At 40.6% G+C, this 22,220-nt stretch overlaps 1 protein-coding gene across 3 annotated transcripts; it reads left to right on the top strand.

Annotated features, from left to right (window-relative positions):
- The first annotated feature begins 3,979 nt into the window (after positions 1-3,979).
- Positions 3,980-20,714, top strand: si:zfos-943e10.1 (GRAM domain-containing protein 2B). Of its 3 annotated transcripts, none has more exons than XM_041040743.1 (13): positions 3,980-4,163; positions 13,649-13,825; positions 14,721-14,784; positions 15,044-15,116; positions 15,217-15,320; positions 15,435-15,533; positions 15,771-15,842; positions 16,292-16,360; positions 16,514-16,610; positions 16,852-16,941; positions 17,347-17,446; positions 18,281-18,388; positions 19,117-20,714. In XM_041040743.1, exons 1-13 carry the CDS (start codon positions 4,072-4,074, stop codon positions 19,133-19,135), a joined length of 1,164 nt encoding a protein of 387 aa, XP_040896677.1. In that variant the 5' UTR covers positions 3,980-4,071; the 3' UTR covers positions 19,136-20,714. The 3 variants fall into 3 exon arrangements, with proteins under 3 accessions (XP_040896677.1, XP_040896678.1, XP_040896679.1); XM_041040744.1 differs by lacking the exon at positions 3,980-4,163 and adding an exon at positions 9,841-9,964; XM_041040745.1 differs by lacking the exon at positions 3,980-4,163 and adding an exon at positions 12,577-12,901.
- The last annotated feature ends 1,506 nt before the right edge of the window (positions 20,715-22,220 follow it).

Here is a 22,220-nt window from a genome sequence, read left to right as displayed (position 1 = left end):
CACTTCTCTGGCAGAGAGAGAAACACTGTCTTTCCCCCTGCCTACCTGATCAACCAGCCACCCAGAGCTTTGTGGTGAAGAGTGCATATGAATTAGTGATGAGAGTAGCCTGGTAACAGTATCTGGAAGAGGCCAGCCAGGCCCTACCAGGTAGAAACCCAATACCCTTTGAGATGAGGATTGTATGTGTTACACCTGAGACTCTAGCAGCTCACGCAAAGAGAACACAAACAAAATACATAAGGTAAAGGTTTCTTGACACAGTTAAGAATCTAATCCTCTATATCAGTCTGGCTGCGAGACATGTTGCACACACATGATCCTGAATGCGTAAACATCCCTCTGAAGTGTGAAAATTGCCCAGGATATCTGCAAAATGACTCCCAAAGCGGGCCACTTAGAGATGGCCACAGACAATGTCCCAGTGTTACAGGTAAGATGATATCACTGGCAAGGGAGCGAGTGCCCTCCCACCCCCAGCTGGCCACACTGAATGCAATAGGTTGTTGCTGGGGTGAATCCTTCAGTGATGCAGTGACCTTTTTGACCCCAGAGACAGCCCGCAGATACACTAATGATGGCAGTTTAGGCTAGTAAGGTGATATTTTTTTAAATATCCGTTTCCTGCCTTGCTGTACTAAAATGTGTGTACACATGACTGGACTGGAACTTAAAATTATAATAAATAATACAGGATATCTCCTAGAACCAGTGACACACATGTATACACACACTATGCTAAGGTCCAATATAATGTATGATGAGACATAAATTTTCTCTGAATGCTGTATCTGAGATAGACAGTAATAGTTTGGGGTGCTTCCATTCTTCAGCCAAACCAAAAAGAAGCAAAGCCTGAATAGGGGCAAAAAGATGTTTTGCTAACAGTGTGTGAATCTTTTGAATAGTTGATAAATGTCCAAAAGCTGAAAAGCCATGACTGAATCATCTGTCATGATGATCACTTGCCCTTAGCCATTTTATTTTGTTGTGTCCCAGGTGATGCGATACTCAAAGCATGCATGTCATGATCATGCAAATCATGACAGTTTTCCTGTTAGGACACAAGCAGCTATCTGTGTTTCTTTCAGGCATGAAATTCCAGCAAAATCACATTTTAAAATGCCAGCTGGGAATGTGTTACCAGTACTGTGTTTCCATTGTTCAGACAAAGATTCTTTCCAAACTAGATGTATGGTATGTATTCATGCTAAAAGAGGGCTTGAGGTGCTCAAATACTTGTCTGATTTAAGTGCCTGAAATGAATAATCTTTCTTACTTGAATGGCAATCACACTCCTAGCATAAAATAAGGGTTTACTCTGTTATTTTACTTGGGTCCATCATTGTATAGTAGGTGTACATTCTGTGATGCCCTTTTTTTTTATCCTGCTTCATAAGCATTTCCATGCACCTGTGCTGTAGCGTGTGTGGCTGCAGCTGTCTGTGCGTCATAGCCTGGTTTTTCCAGGCCAAGGTGCTGCTATCCTCCCAAGGTCAGAGTGAGTACTCCAGCAGCAAATACTAAGGATCTCTTTGGCAAAACTTTCCTTTTGCAACAAATAATAAAGTCCTCTAAGCAAAGGATATTCTCCTTTCTCTTCTTGCAGAGACATAGGTGGAACTCCATCTATATTTTTAAAGCAAACAGATGTTAGGCAACACCAGAGATAACAAACATGCTGTAGTTTCCCAGATGTTTAACTGACACCACAAATACAAATATTTTTGTTCAAACTCAGCTGTCATCAGGTTTGCTGAAAGTGGGAGGACTTTCATTTGATGTTGATAATTTCCAAACCAGCTGTTGCCACCATGAGCTTAACATGAAGCTCTTCATTGTTGCAAAAGCTGATTTTTCAGTTGTCTCTGGAAGTGAGATGAAGGTATTCTCTACATTTTCATAACTATTTGAAATTTGATTTGGTTATAATCTTACACAGCACTTTTCAAAGGGTATACCTTTTTCTTATTTCTGAGATGTAGAGTATTTGCACATACTGATTAAGTGTACGTTATGGCACAGGCTTTCCTTGCAATTTTTGTGAGACATCTAACCTGTAGGGATTAATGCATGGAAAACTGAAACTTCATATTAACAGCTCAGCAACTTCACATGTAAATATAATGAAACATGCAGAATCCATGGTTCCATTTACTGATCAACAAAAGTTCTATATCACAATGTGTTATATGATCCAAAAATAATAGTTTCACAGCTGTTCTGATCAGCAGCTAGATAATAGTTATTTCCAACAAGAATGCTGTTAACACTGACACACAGGGCCACTTTACCATACAGGGCGTCAATATCAGGTATGAATGACACTGTACATTTTTCATATTCTCAAACAAATTTGGGATGAATCAAATCTCAAACCAACTAACACACTGCAGCTGAGGCTTTTGAGAGGCATGGGTCCTTGGGTAGTTCCCCACTTTGCCCAATTATTAATCCAGCTTTCTCACTAATGACTCAACAGAGAAAAGCCTGTTATTGCCTACACTGCATCTGCGCCCCCTCATTGCATCACATACTTCCTTATGAAGCGTGATTTCCTCTTCTCTATCTGCTTTGTTTCCTGGCAGAAGAGGTAAGCAAAGACTGGGGGCTGGCTGGTGTAGGCCAGATTGTGTGAGGGTGCTGTGTTTGCTGTGTCATGTGGCAATACACTGCCCCTTCTGTTTCTGGTGGCGTGGCAGCGCATGAGGTGCCTGGTGAGACAAAAGTGCTTTCAATGCTGAGATTTGTGCGCATTTCTCTAACTTGCTGCTAATGATTGGTTTTCTTTTTTAAAAGTGTTCAAGGTCTTAGAGAGACAAAACACTGAATTTCAGTACAACTGAAAGGTGCATTGAAATCAGAGGGGACTGCGTTTAAATGGTTACTCACCAATTTGTCATGATGTGATGTACCAACATGACATCTGGTTTTAGAATTTTAATTCAGCCAATAGAGAAACCTGTAAATCCTCAAATGAATTTCAGCCATAAAAATCTGAAGCACATTATCCTTGTTATGTATTTTCACTTTTTATAGGGGACGAGAGGGGTTGCTCACATTGAGGTCAAGGTTCAGGGTGAGATACAGTATACATGAACACAACTTGCTTGCTTAAGGACACTTCAATTAATTGCTTTAACCGGTAGCTCAAACTGATCTTTTAACATAAAAAGACTGTCTGAATATATCACTCCTCTGGAGTTTATTCCATTTTTTAAAAATACATAAGGTAGTCACAAGTAACACACAAATCATCCAGTGTGACTACAGTGTGACTTCAATGACAGTTTAAACTTTGCCCTTATGGCCTTGGTCTGCTGACTGTACAGTAATCGTGTGCCATTTGCTGCTGCAGTTGTTGCCTTTTTCTCCAGTGACATGAGGGGTGCTGCCATCTTTTTCAGTTCATCAAGCCAAAATACTCAGTATTTGTTCTGCAACTGCTCCTATTAAAAGAGTATCATTATTTATTATGGTTTAAAAGCCTGAATGTAGTGTACTATTTTGTTTTGCTGTTAGATTAACCCTTGGGCAGTAATGTTCTGCTTTCTGATTGTGGATGTAAAGCAGTGTGTAAAACTGTACTAGCTACTGCCCCACCCTGGTATGGTGAACAGCTATATTCTTTGTTAGATTAAGAATTGAGTGATGTGACACATGAAACACTACCGTTCAACCAGCATATGTATTCCCCATGTTGTTCACATGTGAAATGTTAAAATCACACGTAAATCATTATTATAGGGTCCACTCTAGTACTTTAACAACACAGGCCCTATCTTACACAGCTCTCAGAAACTGACGGATCGACTACCATATTAGGTAATGGGCGGTCGGTGCAGGCCAACTACCCCGTCCTGATTGGAGGATCCGTCTGACATGACCGTTTTTTCCGAGGTCGTCTTCAACGCTGATTGGCCGGTTGACTTGGTCCGATTTAAGCTCATTATCTTAATCAGCCGTAGATGAAGTAAGGAGGAAAAAAAAGCAGAAGCCAAAACACGAACGGTGGAGTTTGGCGTGGAGCGTCGTTTCTACACGAACCGACCACCACTGGCTGAGGGAAGAATGCTTGAAAACAAGAGAGAGAGATTGAAAACCTTCCTCAGGAAGATCGACGAGAAGGCCATTGTCAGAATCAAGCACTTCATGAAAGAGAGGTGAGCGAAATGAATGTGGCTAGCTGGAACCGCTATCTGCCGGCGAGCATCATCAACAGGGTGAAAGCTAACGGTTATCATTTCTTTGCTGACAACAGCCTGTCCGATATGACTCGATTATATTATCTCATAGTATTGTACTGTTTAATCCAGAACCGGGAAACATCTTTTCTTACTAATTGAGTTTTACCGAAACGTACGGACGATGAGAATATTGCTCTCATGCTAGCAAGCTAGCCATCCGCCTGGGTGAAGACGTTGGCATTTAAATTAACGTTAGCATTAGCTAACGTTAAGCGACGTTACATTGACAAAATCAGTTACACTCGTTGACACCGAAATTAAACAGTTAAACAGTGTTTGTGGGCCTCTGTGTTAAAGTACACCCGACTGTTCTTAACACTGCCTACTGGGAGAATCTTTGCGACATTACTGGTCATTAGCACATCTATTAGTAACGTAACATTATATCATTATCTTTGGTGTTCATAGAGCTTTTGGTGATCTAAGCACTTGATGAATTGACAGACTTGGATAACCCTAGGGAAAATGGTTTTCATAGGTAAAATGTAATTGCTTGTTAACAAAAGCATGGCCTATATCTGAGGAATATTTTCATGGATAAGGATTGTCAAGTCAGTATATCTTCATCTTTAATGTTAAGGCGTTTTGGGAAGTGTTCGTACAAACACAGGACAGGAGGTTTTATTTGTAATCTCTTGTTTCCTTTATCATTGATCTCATTTCCAAGAAGATAATGATTCACCCACATTAGCTCTACAGAGTGTTGTGTTGTGTGTGTTGTTTGTGTCTAGTTGCAGGCTAATCCATTCCAGGCAGCGTAAATAAATAGCATTACATGAGAAAGAGTGGCAGAAAATAAAACGAGATTCTTCTCGATCTTGCCCTTGCCTTTGCCTCCTGTCTCGGAATTATGACTTCATGTGGGTCGGTTTGGCATCACTATTTGTTCTTCCGTCACGATCATGGATGATCGTGAAATCTAGAAACAACCAGCCTGGCAGACATGCATTTATACACAGTAACATTCTCTTGCACTGTGTGAACATGCACACATATATTGTGATCCCCTCTACCCCCAGGGAAGCGCACGCAGAAGAACTTGTCATACTTGGGGGCCAGCAAGTTTATGTTTTCTCAGAGAACCTATTTTTAGCTCCTGTCTGTGAGTTGACCACAGGTGGTACACGGTGTTATATAAATGCTTCCTGTATCTCACTGTTAGTACTCCCCTTCCTCTGAGCTTTGCCTTTCACTTTCCTCCCCATAGATAGCAATTACAAGAGTACAAGGGCCCTGCTAATCAGACATAACCTGCTGGTTATCAGCATAGTTGTGGTGTGTCTGGAGTATGGTATGTGGGGTGATTATCTGTTTCCACAACACATATATACACACAGACCGACACTGTGTTGTGGCAGTGTCGGGCCTCAGCAGCTCAGCTATAGCTTTGACCATATAAATGCAACATCCAGCCAAAGTCATTTCATCCCCTTTAATTTTTAGTCTGTCTCTTTTTAAGTAATGAAATCAAAAAATGGCAATTAAATTAAATAAGCATGTTTCAGAGTAACAGAGTAGCTGAAGGTAGTTAATGAGTACTCCACATAATTTTTTCCACATTACAGAACACTTATCTGCTAGCTACTTGTAATTTGCTTTGCATACAGGTTTGCAAGGCTCACAGGAAAAATACGAATTGCCTCGTTTAAATAGAAAAGAACCTGGTATAGCTGCAAAGCTTGCTGAGATGGAAGAGCCTGGAATAGGTTGGGTGGGGCAGCTTTGCAGGCGCCCTGTTGGCTCCAGGATGATGCTCCCAGGGCAGAGCTTCCTTGCTGCTGTGGGCAGTGTAGACCATGTAGGTCTAAATTATGAGATGTGCTGCAGGCGCTGAGGGAAAGCTCAAGTTAGAGGATGAAAACCACATCTGCAGGACTGTTTATTGCTAAATGAATAGTTGCACACTAACCAGCTGGTCACGGTTGAACTTATCCGTTGCCTCTGTCGGGCTAGTGCTAATGACCATTCCTCTGCCCTTGTCACAGAGCCAAGAAAAAAAGGCTATATTCTTCTTAGCTGTTTCACCTTTTGGTACTCACAGTAGGTTGATGAATTCCACTTTAAGTAGTTGCCCTAGGTCAGTCCAATTTCAGATGCATGAGGCTTTATGGAAGCGTATCTAAAAGCGTGAGTTAAAGCTTGTTAGGGTTCTGGTCAGCTTTAAACAGCTGGATGTTTGGTATGATGCCTTGCTGACAGAATGTTGCTTGGTAGGCCATAAAAGACTTGGCCAGTCAGCTTTTTCACAGTAATCTTGAGTTTGAGATAAATCTATTCCCTGGAAAAGTTGGGAACACTTCCTTGGCTTCACTGTGTGAATTTTAGATCGTATGAGGTTGGAGTATCTTTAGGAAAAAGTACCAACAACAGATAATTGCAGGCCCCTCCTTTCAGAAAAAGTTTTCATCCTCAGGAGAGTTTTTCCTCTACCACAGCAGTACACTTAATTTCTGTAATCCATATAATGCATTTGCCAATTTTTTTTCACAGGAGAAATGCGATGGATTTTTAAAAAAAATACTTTTCTAGCTCAATAAAAACTCAGTGTTAATACACTGTGAGAGAGAAACAGCAAAACCTCATTTATCCAGTCCTGTTCTGTCTGAATGACTCCATTAATTGAATTGACAAGCAAATTATGTACATATGTCCTCAGAAGAATATTCATGGTCAGGGAGTATTTCGGGCAGTTACTAATAAGTGAAATCACCTGCTGTGGACATCTTAATACACTTTGCTCTACATGATACATAGATGAACCCTCCTGCTCTGTTATTCTAGAAAATCTGGTACAAGTGAATTCATTTTAGGCTTGAAATGGCTTCGACTTGTGCAATAGTTTTGGATAGGACTTTTCATCAAGACAACCCGCTGTTCTAAGAAGCTGAGATCAACAAAAATGTTAGTGTAGAAAATGTGAGTCCTGTTTGTATACAGTAGAGTGTCCTACTTTCACTTTTAATGATTTTAAAGTCAGGTGGGGTTTTCCGCCACATCACGCCATTCCCGTTGCTCACATGCCTGGTCGCTGAGAGTACTCTGAGTCGCCTCAGAGAAAGACCCTCTCTGTCTCCGAGCCCAGTTAGCACAGAGGAAGTGAAGGGAGATGCTGCTTGCACAGGGCCGCATGACTTCCCACTCAAACACACACACACACAGTTATTTTGTTACACATCCACACAGACACACTCTCTGTTCCCCTTGGAGCACACAGACACACACACAGTTTTTCTGTAGACTGAGCCCTGGCAGGGCGCCACAGACTGCATGTTATTTTGCCCTGACCACTGGATCTTTTCCCAGCCCATGCTGACTGCTCTATTGAAACTCACACGCACACATAAATGCGCACATAATCCCTTTCAGTCCAATCCAGAATAATACTTTGGGTTGTCTTTAATTTTCTCTTTTTGACATTTTTTTGTTTCTGTTTAAGAATCAGACTCCGTTATCACACAGTAGACCAAAATGTAAACCGTGCTGAACAGTGAAATGAGTTCTGGTTGTTGTGGCACACTGTAAAACTACACTGTCACACATTTGGACTCTCAGATGTGGTTGCTTTTGAAGTCAATGGTCTGGTTTAGTTAGTAAGCTTTAGTATTTTAACTGTCCCATTTGGCAAAGCACAGCTGAAGCAATCTGTTGACTTGCTTGGAATGAACTGTTTTTGATTGGATGATGGGGAATCAGCAGTTCACATGACAAAAATGATCCATAGCTCTCCAGAAGATGGTGCTCTCCCACTATCTGGTTCTGCTGGTTCTCAGCTGATCTCCGAGAGATTTCATGGATGTAAAGGTTTTGTCGGCTCACATGTGAACCCGAGGCTCATGTTGTTGTATGTCTGACGTCTGCAGCAGGACTTCTGGGATCATTTCTCTCATCTCGGGACAAATGAAAGCATCATAACACTATACCCTCAGGACTTCTTTTGCCAACTGGAATGTCCTGTGTGGGAGAAATGAGACCCCACTTCGGTCAAAGCTGGTTTCCAGTGAATTTAAACATTCAGTCATCTGTTATAAAGCCAATGTAGATTTAATGTTTAACCTTATGTTTTTGTTTTTGTTTTAAATTATTATTAATGTAAAAGTATCTTCATAAAATGAATAGGAAGATGCATCTCTGCTCTGTTACATACCATAGAAGGACCTGTGTCTGCCCTGTACACTTGCATTATAATCTGTGAAATTCAGTAACTTTTACACTGTCACCCCAATGTACAAGAGGCAACAACTCTATTTATTGTTAGAACTACAAAAATATTCCATCAAACTGTCAGTAACATTTTTTGTATGTTAATACTTAAGCAGCGAAGTTCAGTTTGGTGATAGGAGCAGTATTTTATGTATGAGTGTACTCTGATCCTTCTGGATCAAAGATGAACATGGCTATCGTGAGAAGTGACCTTGCACCTCCTCACAAGCATTGTGCAAGTCTTATCTGTAGATAAAACAAAGTGACAAACACACGTTTACAGTTGCTCATGGAAAAACTTGTGTAAGGTGAATGAATAAGGAATCCCTTTTGTTCACTTGACTAAGCCAAAAAGTAACCTAACTATGAAGTTTCCTACTTGAATATGAGTGGGATAAAGTGGTTTGTTATGAAATTAATCAGGATTTAGGAAGTAACCGTGGGCAATCAGGAGTAGCAGGGTTAAAGAATAAAGCAGTGTCTGTGTTGAACCTTTGACATCAATGGATAGCCTGCAGTCCAACATTGACATTTTGCATTGGTGCACAGATGTGACGTATTAATACTGCTGTCAGGCTTAAGGATGCTGAGAGACCACATGGCTGTAGCAAGGATCAAACTTTTGATTATGGCAAAACCTATTTATAACACAGCCATCCCATAGTGTTCGTCCTGGAGCCCAACGCCACGAGGTTTATAGTGAAAACATGGCAGTTGGTAGATAGAAAAAGTACGGAGTGATATATGGTGGCTAAATTAGGACTGATATCACAAGTGCAGTTTTTCAGTTGCAGACTCTGTGTGATTCAGTTTCCTGGATGGTTGTGTTATACGTATAGAAATAGCGTCTTGTTTTTTTTCTCTCCAATCAAACACAAAAGTGCTGTTTTTTGTGATGGCTCCATTTACATCCTCGACAAAGACCAAGCTAACTATTGTCATTCACATTACTCTCACTGCTTTTAAAGCCAATCTCCATGTTGTTATTGAGAACAGGCTATTGAATGTTGTTGTTAGGCCTTCTAAACTGAGAATGGCCTGGTAATGGTTCTCTCACCCCCACATTTCCACCCCCCACATTTCCACCATCTACTTTTCACTGTTAACTGTTGCTACGACAACACATTGTCAGACTGCTTCAAAGAGCACAAAGCTTGGGAGGGTATTGTGGGATCTTTTCTTTGCTCCTTTCACTCTGCTCTTTCTCGTTCCCTTTCCTGCTGTGTATTTCTGCCTCTGTCTCCATCTTTACGTTGAGCTCTTTGGGGCTTTAAAACTTTGCAGTAAAACAGACCTTTACACCCTTTTGATTTGGCTGTGTGCTCAGGGTCTAAGTGCAAAAGGTGCTTTTGCTGCCATACGCTGTCATTCAGCTGCCTCGACCGCTGGTGGCTGCAGGCCGTCAGAGATTGTGGAAGACAAGAAGGGAAAATTTTGTTGGTCATGGAGAGGGGGAAGAGCTTGTTGAACCAACATGGTGCTGTGGCTGATTGTCATCACTCTGAGGATATGAGAAGGTGAGCTGAGCAAATGCGTCCAGTTTCTCATCTGGTCTCTCTCTTCTTGAACTACCTCAGATAAGGCAGGGCTGACTTGACTGATACTGGGGAAATAGTGGCTAATTGTTTGTCTAAGTTTTCTCATTATTTAAAAAGATTTTCCCCAACCAGTGGGAAAGAACATTTAGTTTGTAAAACTTTTGTCATACTTCTATTATGTGGCCACCAGCCTCATATCTGTTCTTCAAATAAGTTGTTTTTCATGATCAACAACCTATTTACCTGAAAAAGTTGAAGTGATTTGTGTTTTTTCAATACATCCTCGGTAAATCCAGGGAAACATTGAGACTGTGATGAAATGATTTGTCTGCTGCCCTGAGATAATGCTAGAACAAATGCCGATAAGGAAATAGGTGAAACTGTAATGTGTTTGTCAGTAATCTCAGTTTTACAGAACATGTCCATGTGAGTTTTGCATCCATTTTATTCCAGTTGCTGCAGAGAATTTGATATGCCTATGCTTATTATGCAGTGTCAGACATGGTGGTAAAACGAAGCCCAACATTGATTTTTGTCAGGCTCTATGACATAGTAGTCCAATAAGGAAGTAGGTCAGAGATCATGGCCTTCGTCTGACCATTATACAGTACAAGTTAGCTGCCTCCTGATTTGTAAATTTGAAAAGCATCCATTAAGAAACACCGCGTTTATGCAGTACAGAGCTCATCTCATTAAAAGTTTTTTTTTTCCATATTGACTTGTTGACTCTGGTTACTGTTGCACACTTGTCCACATGTCAGGGCTTTGGCCTTGAACATTTTTATAGGCTGTTAGGCTGACTCATTTTCCATGGTTGAGACAGACTTGATAATCTTGAATGAATTATACTTCTCACACAAACATGAGTGTTTCACTGCTAGATATACATATTCTTGGAACCTCTGCAGCAAGCATCATACACGCAATTTGGTGTCACTTTGACTGGCGGACTGTCTTTGTGTGGTGACATAACCTGTAGAAATGTGATGTTAATGAGGGTCCAGATCATTTTCCTGTTGGGGTCATCTGTTAACAGTGTAATACAGGGACTTGAGCACCAAGTACAATTTTGAAACTTACAGCATCGGCGGGAAATTTGCAACCTCATGACCTGAGGTTTTGTTTTTTTGGAAGGTGATTTTGTAAATACAGAGCACATCTTATTGAAACAGCTGAGGACTGCTGGTGGCTTTCTGAGTGTTACAGGAAGCAGCTTTAATGTTACCTTGTTAATGGTTACGGTTAGTCCCGAATGAAGCAGGAAGTTGTTGAGTCATTTAGTCAGTTCATAGCCTTTGAATGCTGCCTATATTGCCCTGTTGCGTTAGCCCCCCCTCCCCGCTTTCTGGAAATAGGTCAGGTGAGCATATATGAACACACCTAGCTGTATGTTGCCTTGCTCTGAACACCAGCTACAGTCACTGGCTGCCTAGTTCACTAGCTGCTCATGCTAATTATAAATATTTATATTTTAGAAGTAAAGAACATCTTTGTAAGTGTCTGTTACCTGGTCAGGTTTCTGGAGCAGAGAAAATTACAAGCTACAGCTGCAGTTAACCTACCACCTTGTGTTTGTGGTAGGCATGGTTAATGACTGAACATAAAAAATAGGATTTAATGACATTTAAGAATGTAAATAGATCCCTCTACACAAACAGGCAACCATCTCTTGAATGGTGAAGATCTTTTTGTACAGAAATGAGATTAAGCGTTGCTGGTTATATTTCATAGTGATTCAAGACTAATAGCAGGTTAAGCGCAGAGCTGAAGCTTCTTTCATGTTTTTCTTTTCCTGTCTGACCTTTACCCTAATTACTCAGGTGATGAAGTAAAGATTTTTTTCAGTTATGAGACAGGGATCACCAACAGGGTAAAAGAAAGTAGCACATATTTCTTTATCAAGAAACCATTCTGAAAAATTAAATAAATATGATTATTTTTACAAAATCATTTTTATTCAGGACTTAAGCAGTGCAACACCCTCAGTATTGTAAAGAATATTTATTTTAAAATCCTAATCTGTGTCACTTTTTTCAAATGTCTGACTTTATATAGAAGTTCTTAACATACTGCATGCATTTAAGGAAGACTTTCATGGTTGTGTGTTTTTTTTTTTGTTTGTTTTTTTAATTTCCTCTGTGAGATTCATTGCCTGAAGGGAGACACGGATAGTGCACCACTCCTAGAGCAGGCTAGATGGGCCAGTTTGAGCACCTCAGACTTACTTTCGCACTCAACACACAGTGTTGAAGTCTCTCATTCTTCTTTGCTCTACCAGGACAAATCCCAACAAGACAGCATTTTGACATTGGATAATGTTTTAGCAGATTTTTATAAGATGGACCTTGTTTTCTTAAACATGCCTGTGCTTGTATTGTGCTCTGCTGGCTCTGTTTGCCTCTGTGTGTGTGTGTGTGTGTGTGTGTGTGTGTGTGTGTGTGTGTGTGTGTGTGTGTGTGTGTGTGTGTGAGAGAGAGAGAGATTGGATGTACGTTGGTCCTTTTCATGCGTGTTTGCCTCTGGGGGAGTGGTTGAGTTTGACGTCATCCACTACGGAGTGTCACACCATTCTCAACACAAAGTATAGCTTCCTCTTCGCCAGCACATTCATACAGCAACACAGCAACAGATTTTTCTGGCAGGATGTTCTGAAGGACCTTGACTTAACTCGGACTAAAGCTCATCTTGGACCACACATTTAAAATACTGAATCTTTTTAAAAGTGTTGTATTATCTGGGTGTTTTTTAATCCTTTTAACTTTTCAGCTTCAATGGCGTGAAGCTGGTTTGCATAGCTCATAGAGAAAAGAACGAAGTAGTATTTGTTTTTTTTTTTCCTCCCCTCCAAGAAAAGGAAATGCCTACTGTCAGTAGGTATATGAGTTTTCGTTCATCCAAGCGATTTAAGTTTGCCAGGTAAGGTGGTCTTTGTTGTTGTCTTTTAATAGTTTTAAGTCACTGTTTGTTTTGTTTTTTTTTTTTTTTCTTTTTACTTGAGATGGAGGTTTTACTCGAGCAGTGAGCTTGTCTTGTTTTCTCTCATGTTTTGTGTCTTGCATCGTCATTGTTAACAAAATTTACAGGTTTAGATGTGTGTCAGTAGAATTCAGCTGACTCTGTAGTCTTTCAGTGAATTTGTGGCTTGTTTGTCCCTGGTCAAGGACGGTCCATGGCCTTTAAAGAGCACATTGCCAGTAGTAAATCCTGCAACCTTCCTTTTATGGGACTGTTTTTTTGTTTGTTTAGTTTTTTCCACTTTATTGAAATGGCATATTTCTAAAGGGTTGTCAGTTTTAGAGCAATAAGCTTGTAAAGCAGCCTGGAGCTGTAATCATACAGCCACAGTCAGAGCTGTGATGCAACATACATCAATAAAACTTTGTGATTTTGAAAAAGGTGTATGCTTCCACAGAGATGAAGAGTTTCATTGTGTCTTCAGGTGTTCTGCTTGTGACTCTTTGTACTTCTCATATTCACATAGTGGTGAAACTGCAAGTAATCACGCTTTGTTACGTCATGCCCTTGCTGTAACTTTCCCAAGAAAAATTCCACTCCTTGTTCACTGCTTAAGCAAATCAAAGGGAATCTACAATAAGAAAAATATTTTTCATATTGCTAAATCTGTGCTTTGTTTGTTTGTTTGTTTTTTTTTCCCATGTTCAGCAACTACCCAGTGGAGACCAGTGGTGGCGGGCTGCCAGCCAAAGTGAAGAAAAGCAGGAGCAGCTTAAGCAATGGCAGCATCAAGAAGGTGGAGACCAGGAAAGCCTTGAGCCTTGACACGGCCCAGATTGAGATCCAGCAACAGCACAAAACCCTCACCAGACAAGTAGCCATCAGGTAGGACCAATGGGAAAAGAGTGAGAATTACACAAAATATTATCAGATCTTTGAAGGACTTGGGGGCAAAAACTCAGTGTGTATAAAATGATCAAAAATAAAGCCATCAGAGTCTTAAATATTGTTAAATGCAGTACTTACACACAGAAGTGTCAAAATTTTGCACCATCATGAAGAACCACTTCTCTATAACACTTGCCTGTATACTCATAGGCGAAGACATGGCCTTACATTCACACTTCAGTTATTGAAATTCATTTGAATCACCTCAAAATGTGTAAAATCACACGTCTGATGCAGCGGAGACTCTTATTCTGAAGCTATTCTTAACATGCATCACAAGACCTGATCCGACTCTCATCTGCTGCTCAGTCGTGACACACACATGACCACACAGCCGTTGTAGGCTGACTGCTTTCTCACATGATCCAGTGATTCAGTATGTGTTATCAGTTGGTTTGAACAGCAATCTTCATCTCTATTGCTTCTCACGGGTCAGTGTGATTACCCTGCATGCATCTACATGTATGTTCCAAAAGTCCCTTTTGGTGTCAACATAAACACAAATGTCACACAACTCAGTTTCTGTCCACAGACCGCTGACTGATATGTTTAGCAAAACATTTCCATTTCCTGTTGTCTTTACAACATTCAGATGTTTTCTCATGTTACTGACAATCATCCATTTTTTTTACCCAGGGATTTTATATAGGGATTTTTTTTTTTTTTCGGTGGAAAGGTGGAGAATTTTCCGCCATGAAAATGATGAACATGCATCTCCTCTGCTGCACCGACGTGTGAAATCATGTATCACTTCACAGGAACAGAAGCCTGCTGAAACCATGAAACCTAACACTTCTTTATAAACTGACAGCTGTGCCATTTGTCTCTGCAGGTCGCAGACATTTGATGTTGACAACAGAGGCTTTGAGAAGACGGAAGGCACAAGCACACAAAGTGTAAGTCCACCATGACTTTTCATTTAAATGTTTGAATAAAGTAGATAATTATACATGAGGTGTATTATACGTGAGGTAGAAATGCAGACCTGTGTGGTACTGTAAGCGCACCATAATGTGAACATTGTTTGGAGAGTGGGTGTGTGGCCTTAAATTAGACCAGTACATTTACAGAAAGCTGCTCTTCAGCCAAGACAGCCCACTGTTGTCGTCTCATTATTTCAAATATCTTTATTATTTTCTTTAAATTTCCTTTTAGAGTTTCATAAAGCACAACAAGACATTCCACAAGTTGTTTCCAGACATTCCCGAGAGCGAAGACTTGATACATGGTAGGTAAATGGAAAGGAAAGAGAGAATCAGTGGCTTAATGAATGAACAAATGGACCATATAAAACTAAGTTTTGTTTTTGTGCTCCCCTCCTCTCCTAGCATACATCTGCGCCCTGCAGAAGGAAGTGCCCTATCATGGTCGACTGTACATCACAGACTCCCATGCCTGTTTCTACTCTTCTGTCTTACTCAAGGACACTAAGGTAGACAGCAGCTCAGCCTTTTGCCATTCATTCCTTTTGGCCTGACGTTTGATTTGACTGGTTTCTAAGTCTGACCATTTCTGTGTGTGTGTGTGCGGCTCTGTGCTCTTACAGGTAGTGATTCCAGTTTCCTGCGTTCACATAGTGAAGAAGCAGAACACAGCTTTGCTGGTGCCCAACGCCTTGTCAATCCGCACCACAGAAGGGGACAAGGTAGGTTTCTCACCTCTGGTCTCACATAACCATTAAATAAGACCTGAGAAGGCCACACAGTCTGTTTGTTAAGTAAAGATGTTCAAAATCAAATGTAGACTTTGCTCAGCCACACTAAACTTTGCTTTAGGTGTAATCTAATGATGACTGAGTTTATTTTATGCATATATAAGTTTGCTGGCAGAGTGGACATCTAATATTCTCCCTTTTTTTTGCCAATTCCCTCTCATTGTTCAGTTCCTGTTTGTGTCACTGCGGAACAGAGAATCGTGTTATCAGCTGCTGCGTTCAGTCTGTCCCCAGCTAGAGGTGAGTGGCTCAGCGTCCTCGAAAATTCAAATGTTCTGCAATTGATGATAATGTGGTAAAACTGTAGGGGAAACTGTATGACTCTAACACTTACACTGTACATTAAAGTCAGATTGTAAGCTTATGGCATGTGTTGATACAGTTGTCTTGAATTACAAAGCGCAGAGTACATTGTTTGAGATCGCTACCTGTGACTGAAAGTATTGCAACACTGTACATTTCTCATTACAAAATCTCAACTTCAGAAAATAAAGAGGATTTTACAATTTTACAAATGAAAGGGGGCAGAAACCCTAATGTTAAAACCCTGTTACACAGCTCCAAACAATTTATTATATTTGACTTCAGTGTTCAGAGCATGCACACAGTCAAAACAGTCAGAACTAACAAAATAACTTTGGTAAAATGTAATTTCGGACACAAGTAATCTAAGTAATTCTCTTTTACAGGATGGTAGCACAAATAGTAGCCCTGTCTTCTCCTCAGCTGAGAACAGCTTCGATAAGAGCAAACTAGTGGTAAGAGACCTTTTTTTTCATTTTGAGAAATGTAAAATAACATGCATAATGGAATATTTATATATATCAAATAGATATTTGAGCTCATATAAATACAGTTTTGGATATGAATCTGAATATGAATTGTAATAATATTTCTTTGTCTCTTACTAGAACTCCAGCCAGTCCAGTCTGGACGACAGCTTCGACCAGTTTGATGGCCCTCAGTCTCAGTCTTTACAGGACCAGCCTCAGCATAGACCACACAGAGGTGAGATTTATTCTCAATCCTTTACATTACATTTGCATGTTTAGCAGAAAACAGTTAATGTAATAAATGCCACGTCTCTAGAATGAGCAATGAGAAATGTTACTTTAAAAAAAAAAAAAAGTTGACCATTTTGTCTTGTTGCTGTTCTCAGTTCCGTTCCAGGCAGCAGACATGCAAAGTCCAAAGTCTAATAGCAGGCTAACACGCTGAATTCTTTTTCTCCATCTCTCTTGTTGTGCAGAGGCAGTGCCAAGTGGAAACGGCTCCACTTTCAGGACCCTGCACATGCAGCAGAGTGATAGCTCATCTTCAGAGGAGCTGTCTGCATCAGGTAATACACACAGGGGGTTGCCAGTTAACATTAGTTGCTATCTAAATCCTGAAGCTCTGACTGATCAGAGAAGTTCCTAGTAGAGTAAACAAATTAACCATCGTTTAAGGCAGTGTAAGGGCTATGATACAAAATGGCATGTGCTTGATTTCCAGTTTGACCGTTTTTAAGAAATACAGAATTTGAACTTGTTAGTTGGATGACATCTGTTTTCGAAACCTTGTTTAGTCACAGAGAAACGGACCATTTCCTTTTTAAACAATCTCTTGATGTTGAGATAATTCTTGTGTTTGCTCATAGCTTCATTGTGCATCTCATTCTCTGCAGGCGCTGTAATCTGTAGATCAGTGAAAACTTGAAGCTGTAATATTCACACTACATTTGCATTTGTTTTTCCTGGTTCAGGAGGATCGTGGGTCTGGAACGTGACAGAAAAGGCCAAGTCCCTGCTGGTTCAGAGAGAATCCAGCACCCTCAACACTTTACTCTTCATTTACTTGATTTTGTGAGTACCACCTCCTTCTTCTAGTTAGTCATTCATGTTCTATACTGCTTGATCCGTCAGGGTCACAGGGGAGCTGGAGCCTACGGGCGGGAGGCGGGGTACACCCTGGACTGGTCGCCAGTCAATCGCAGGGCCGACACACAAAGACAGACAACCACGCATGCACACTCTCACACCAGTTAACCTAATGGGCATGTTTTTGGGATTGTGGGAGGAAGCTGGAGTACCCGGAGAAAACCCACGCAGACACAAACTCTTCACAAAAGAGCCCAGACCGGGGTTCGAACCTAGAACCCTCTTGCTGTGAGGCGTCAGTGCTAACCACTGCACCACCATGCTGCCCTGTTTTCTAGTCTGGTCCCTTTTTTCCCCTCACCTCTCCCTCCCTTCTTCCTTTAATCCAGTGCCTTATCTTCCTGTGTGCTAATCTAAATCTGCTTCTCACTCTCGAAGTCACGCTGCTTGAAGTAAAGGTTTAGGAATTTCAGAAACCTGTCGTGGCTGTAACAAACTAGGTGATCTTGTTGGGTTTCATTCCATAATAGAAAACACAAGCATGCAAACACATTCTTAAAATTGTATTTTAACCCCATAAAATTAAGCTAGAGACCTTTTTTCCACCTGTTAACAATAAGTAGGCCTCCAACCAGATGGCTGAAAACTGTTGTGTTTATTGGCAGTACAGTTTATTGATACAAGTTTATTGATAGAAAAGTAATCAGGTATTCAGCTGCTGTTGGTTCTTCACATATCTGCTGTAAACTGATATCATTAACCTTTGTCACAGTTAATAAAAGGCGTTAAATGTGACATCATATTCTTTGTATGTTGCAGGGTTGTGCTGCTGCTGCTGTCTTCAGGCTACATTGGTTTGCGTATCGTGGCCCTGGAGGAACAGCTGACATCCCTAGGGGCACTGCCTGAGTTCACTTTACAGAGCGGGTAACACGTCTTTCTCTTTAGGTTTCAGACTTTTTTTTTTTATCTTCATGGCCTTCTTTCTCTGAACATAATCTTTAACACCTCAAACAGGTTGTTGGAGTTGGCAGTTCATACTGTATCTACCCAGTGTAGCAGTGCTGCGTCACAATTACACTGTACTATTAAAGACAAGTTCAGGAAACTCGACCCTATGTGTGCAATTATTTTCACGAGGGTATAAAAAAAATGTGTCCTGTTCACCTCAAGAATGTATTGAAACTCATCAGGAAGTAGTTTTCATAGGTACAGCCAATCACCCTAACACATGCTCTTGAGTGGCTTGCTGAACAAGATATTTCTTTCTCTTTATTGTTATTGTTGATTCAGCGCCACAGGGTAAAACATGCACAGAAACAATTCAGTTTAAACTCAGGTTAAGAGATTTGATTTTAATAGGAATGTTGTAAAAAAGTATATATTGCTGTTGCAATGTTCTCATGAGGTGTGTTTGCAGAGTATAGTTATGTAATTGATTTCTAAATTGATATTCCTTTTGAATCGTGTGTTTATTCTGTTGCATAATTGCCTGTGTTCTCTCACTAGGAAGCAGGGGAAATGAATTCCTGTAATAGGTGCAGCTTTGCTGCCAAGTGGCTAAACACCTGAGGATTATTAGATGTGTATTTCGTTTAGTGTCGGTACGCTGCTCTCAACTGTTTCTCTCTGTTCTTTTCTCTTTCTTTTCATAGGTACCACCAAGACACATAACACTCAGTGACTGAGGGAGAGATTGGTTGACTCGTGACCGGAGGATTATTTCGGCCTCTTCCCAGCAGAACCCAGCGAGAGAATTTAAATGTACTCAGACTGTGCTGCCAACATTGGCCTGTGCTGATGGCTCGAGGAAGAGCAGCCAACCTGTGCAATTTCAAAGACAACTTGTTAACTTGAAGGGCTATACTTCCTCCCAGTGTAGTAAACAAAAGGACATGCCACGACTCAGTCACACAGAGCCGAGCCAAAATTGCATACACACACTGCCTGGTTGCAGCGTGTCTGTCACTCAAGCCAAAGCCAAACGGCTCTAGTTTAGCAAGGTGCCACACTAGCCACGTTGACGGGCACCTTCCTGACAAACTGTTCCACGTCTGTGAACTTACGTTACCCGTTGTCCGTCGTACATTCTCTTCTCCCTGAGCATGCGGTCTCAACAGGGCTATTCCAGTCAGCATTAGCCTGCTGTAGTGCTTGTTATTGCACCTCAACACAGGAGATATAGTGCTATGCATAGCCAAAGATGCACACCGTGCACATCTATTGCATGAGTGCACGGAGGTGACTTTTAATTGATTTTCTATCTCTTATTTACCCTTCCACCTATCAGCAGCATCTACAGATCTGTCTCTCTGTTTGAATTCAGTAGCCTTTTGAGTGCTTCTCTTGGAATGGCTCTTATCTTCCTAATCAGCTGTGGGTTGAAATGATGATAGCTGAAATCTCGAATTCTAATTAGCCCCGCGGAGGCTTGATACTCTCCTGATGGTCTTCTCCTTTCTCTCTTTCTCCAACCAGCAATGGTCGCAGTGTTACCTTCCTCAACTTTGATATGATTTAAACGTGTTTAATGATCAATGCTCAGAGGTTATTCTTTCTCCAGTTTGCACTGGATGAAATGCATCATCAATGCACAAATATTTAAAACAGTAGGACACGAGGAGGTCGTCTCAGAGGCATCGATATGTTTCTGTGTTCGGCTTTTCTATGACCTTGGTCTTCAGAAGTAGACATAAAATCTCACTGGTTCAGATGCCTGTTGATATACTGTCTACAAGGAAAAGAATGACCATGTTGTGTTGAAGTACAAGCTTTCCTCTTTGACAGGCCTCTTGAGAACCAAGTGGCATTTCTAGAATTTTCAGGTTATTTAAAGTAGCACCGATAATTTATTTCTAATGCTCATGCATGTGTCTGCAAAACCGACACTTGACTGATATTGTATATGCATTCTCACTCTTAATCACCCGAAGAGGAGAATTTACAACCACACTTGCTGTAAGGTCCAAGTTTTCATTAGCAAAACAAGTGGTCCCAAAAAGAAATTTCAGTATGCAACAAATTCTTATGCATGGCAAAAATGTAATTCATATTTGTGTGTGCTGTTTTTAAATGGAGCTCAGTGTCGTTGGGGAAGAAATTGTGTAAGAAAATATAAAAACAAAGATGTGAGTGAAAGGAACAGCTCAAGCGAGCGAGCGCACTTTAAAAAAACAAAACAAAACAAAAAACGTGTTGTGCCTGTCGCAGTCCATGACATCGTGTATGGATTGAGAAGAAATGGCAAAGCTGGCGTTCTGTGGTATCTGACGGTGCTAAGACCTTTTTTTAAAAAATAGTTTTCACTCAGGGGTGGTGGGCACTACCTGCCACGTGGTTTTAGGTTCTCGTCTGTTCCTTCGTCATTTTTGTGTGTAGTGCTCATGACGGGGTTCACACATAATGTACATCTTGGCTTTGGTGGTTTCTCAAATGAGCCTTTGAGAAAGAACACACTTCTTTTCATTGAGATTCACTCGACTTTACTAATTGAAGTAACTGTATTGAGCTTCTCAGAATGCTTGCTTTTTCTTTTTCCCGTTCTTATGACCCTTTTCAAATGACCCAACAATGCATATCCACACCACATCTCGATGATTTAACATCACCCTTGTTGCAAAAGCTCTTCTTGACAAGGTGCAGCAGATGCATTAACTTTTGCTACATCCTGATTGAGGAGAGTCACATCCGTAATGTTTTGCTAAGATTTTTGTCAACATGCCATATACAGTACTGTCAGTTCTTATAATCCCCCACCAGGGGGCGACACACATCCACTGTCCTCATATGGACTCAGTGCAAGAAATTCAGTAAGGAGGGCAGTATTTGTGTGGTTTTGCACTACTTAAAGTGTTGTAAATAATTTTGTATCAGTTGTTAATGTCCTTAATTCTACTATGGTCCTATATATATATATTTATTTGCATTCTGTGTAATTCAAAGTAGTCTCTGTGAGATGGCTTTGCTATTGTTGAAAATAAATCAAATGTTGCAAAGTAAATAATGTTCTATGTACTTGCCCATTGCTGTGTCTACACAAGACTTGACCATTTGGATGGAAAATGAAATTTGACTAACTACAGTTTGGGATTGGCACATTCACACATACCTTTGACCCACTTACATCTCACGCCATCTGTCATCCTACATTCACTCATCCTACAGTCACACTGTTCACTTCGCAGGTTATTATATCACTGCTTATACAGAAAGCAACTTAAAATCAGTGCATTCAGTGAAATAAGGACGAGAATAATCTGGAATTTTTATGGTAGAAATTGTTCATGGTTGGACTGAAGTCTGTGAGGTTCTTAAATATCTAAACTACAGACTGAGGGAATGCTCACTGCGAGCCAGACTTTGGATATTTTACTGTTGCACTGTTACCTTTGAAAAATTCTATCGTCCAGTTCAAAATCAGAGTAAAATAGACTTGCCATTCCATGAAACTGTTCTGAACTGAAGAAATCCAGTTGCCTTTGACAAGGCCCTTCTAAATGTTACACTATCACATACACACCATTTCTCTAGTTTCTCTTTATGCTACTGGTGTGCTTAGATTGTGTGTCTTAAGTGACAATAATGCTGTTTGAGTCTGTAATAACCTAAATTCCCCTCAAGGATAAATTGTTTTATATCCTATTAAATGCAGATTTGGGTTATTTGGGCGAAATCCTTCCTGATTCATGTTAATGCGGTCACGGCAGGGTTTGGTAAATCCAGGGTTAAGAGAGCCAACAAGTACGCAGCTTTAAAAGAC

Source organism: Toxotes jaculatrix, chromosome 6 (genome assembly GCF_017976425.1).
Source record: "Toxotes jaculatrix isolate fToxJac2 chromosome 6, fToxJac2.pri, whole genome shotgun sequence".
Classification (NCBI taxonomy): Eukaryota; Metazoa; Chordata; class Actinopteri; family Toxotidae; genus Toxotes; species Toxotes jaculatrix.
The sequence above is the reverse complement of the archived record's forward strand: the minus strand, read 5'-3'. Positions and strand labels throughout refer to the sequence as shown.

Coding starts and splice junctions, on each gene's coding strand:
- si:zfos-943e10.1 (XM_041040743.1), top strand. CDS start 4,072: ATGCTTGAAAACAAGAGAGAGAGATTGAAAACCTTCCTCAGGAAGATC. Junction 15,321..15,434: donor TCTTACTCAAGGACACTAAG/GTAGACAGCAGC, acceptor GTGCTCTTACAG/GTAGTGATTCCAGTTTCCTG. Junction 17,447..18,280: donor CTCTTCATTTACTTGATTTT/GTGAGTACCACC, acceptor TGTATGTTGCAG/GGTTGTGCTGCTGCTGCTGT.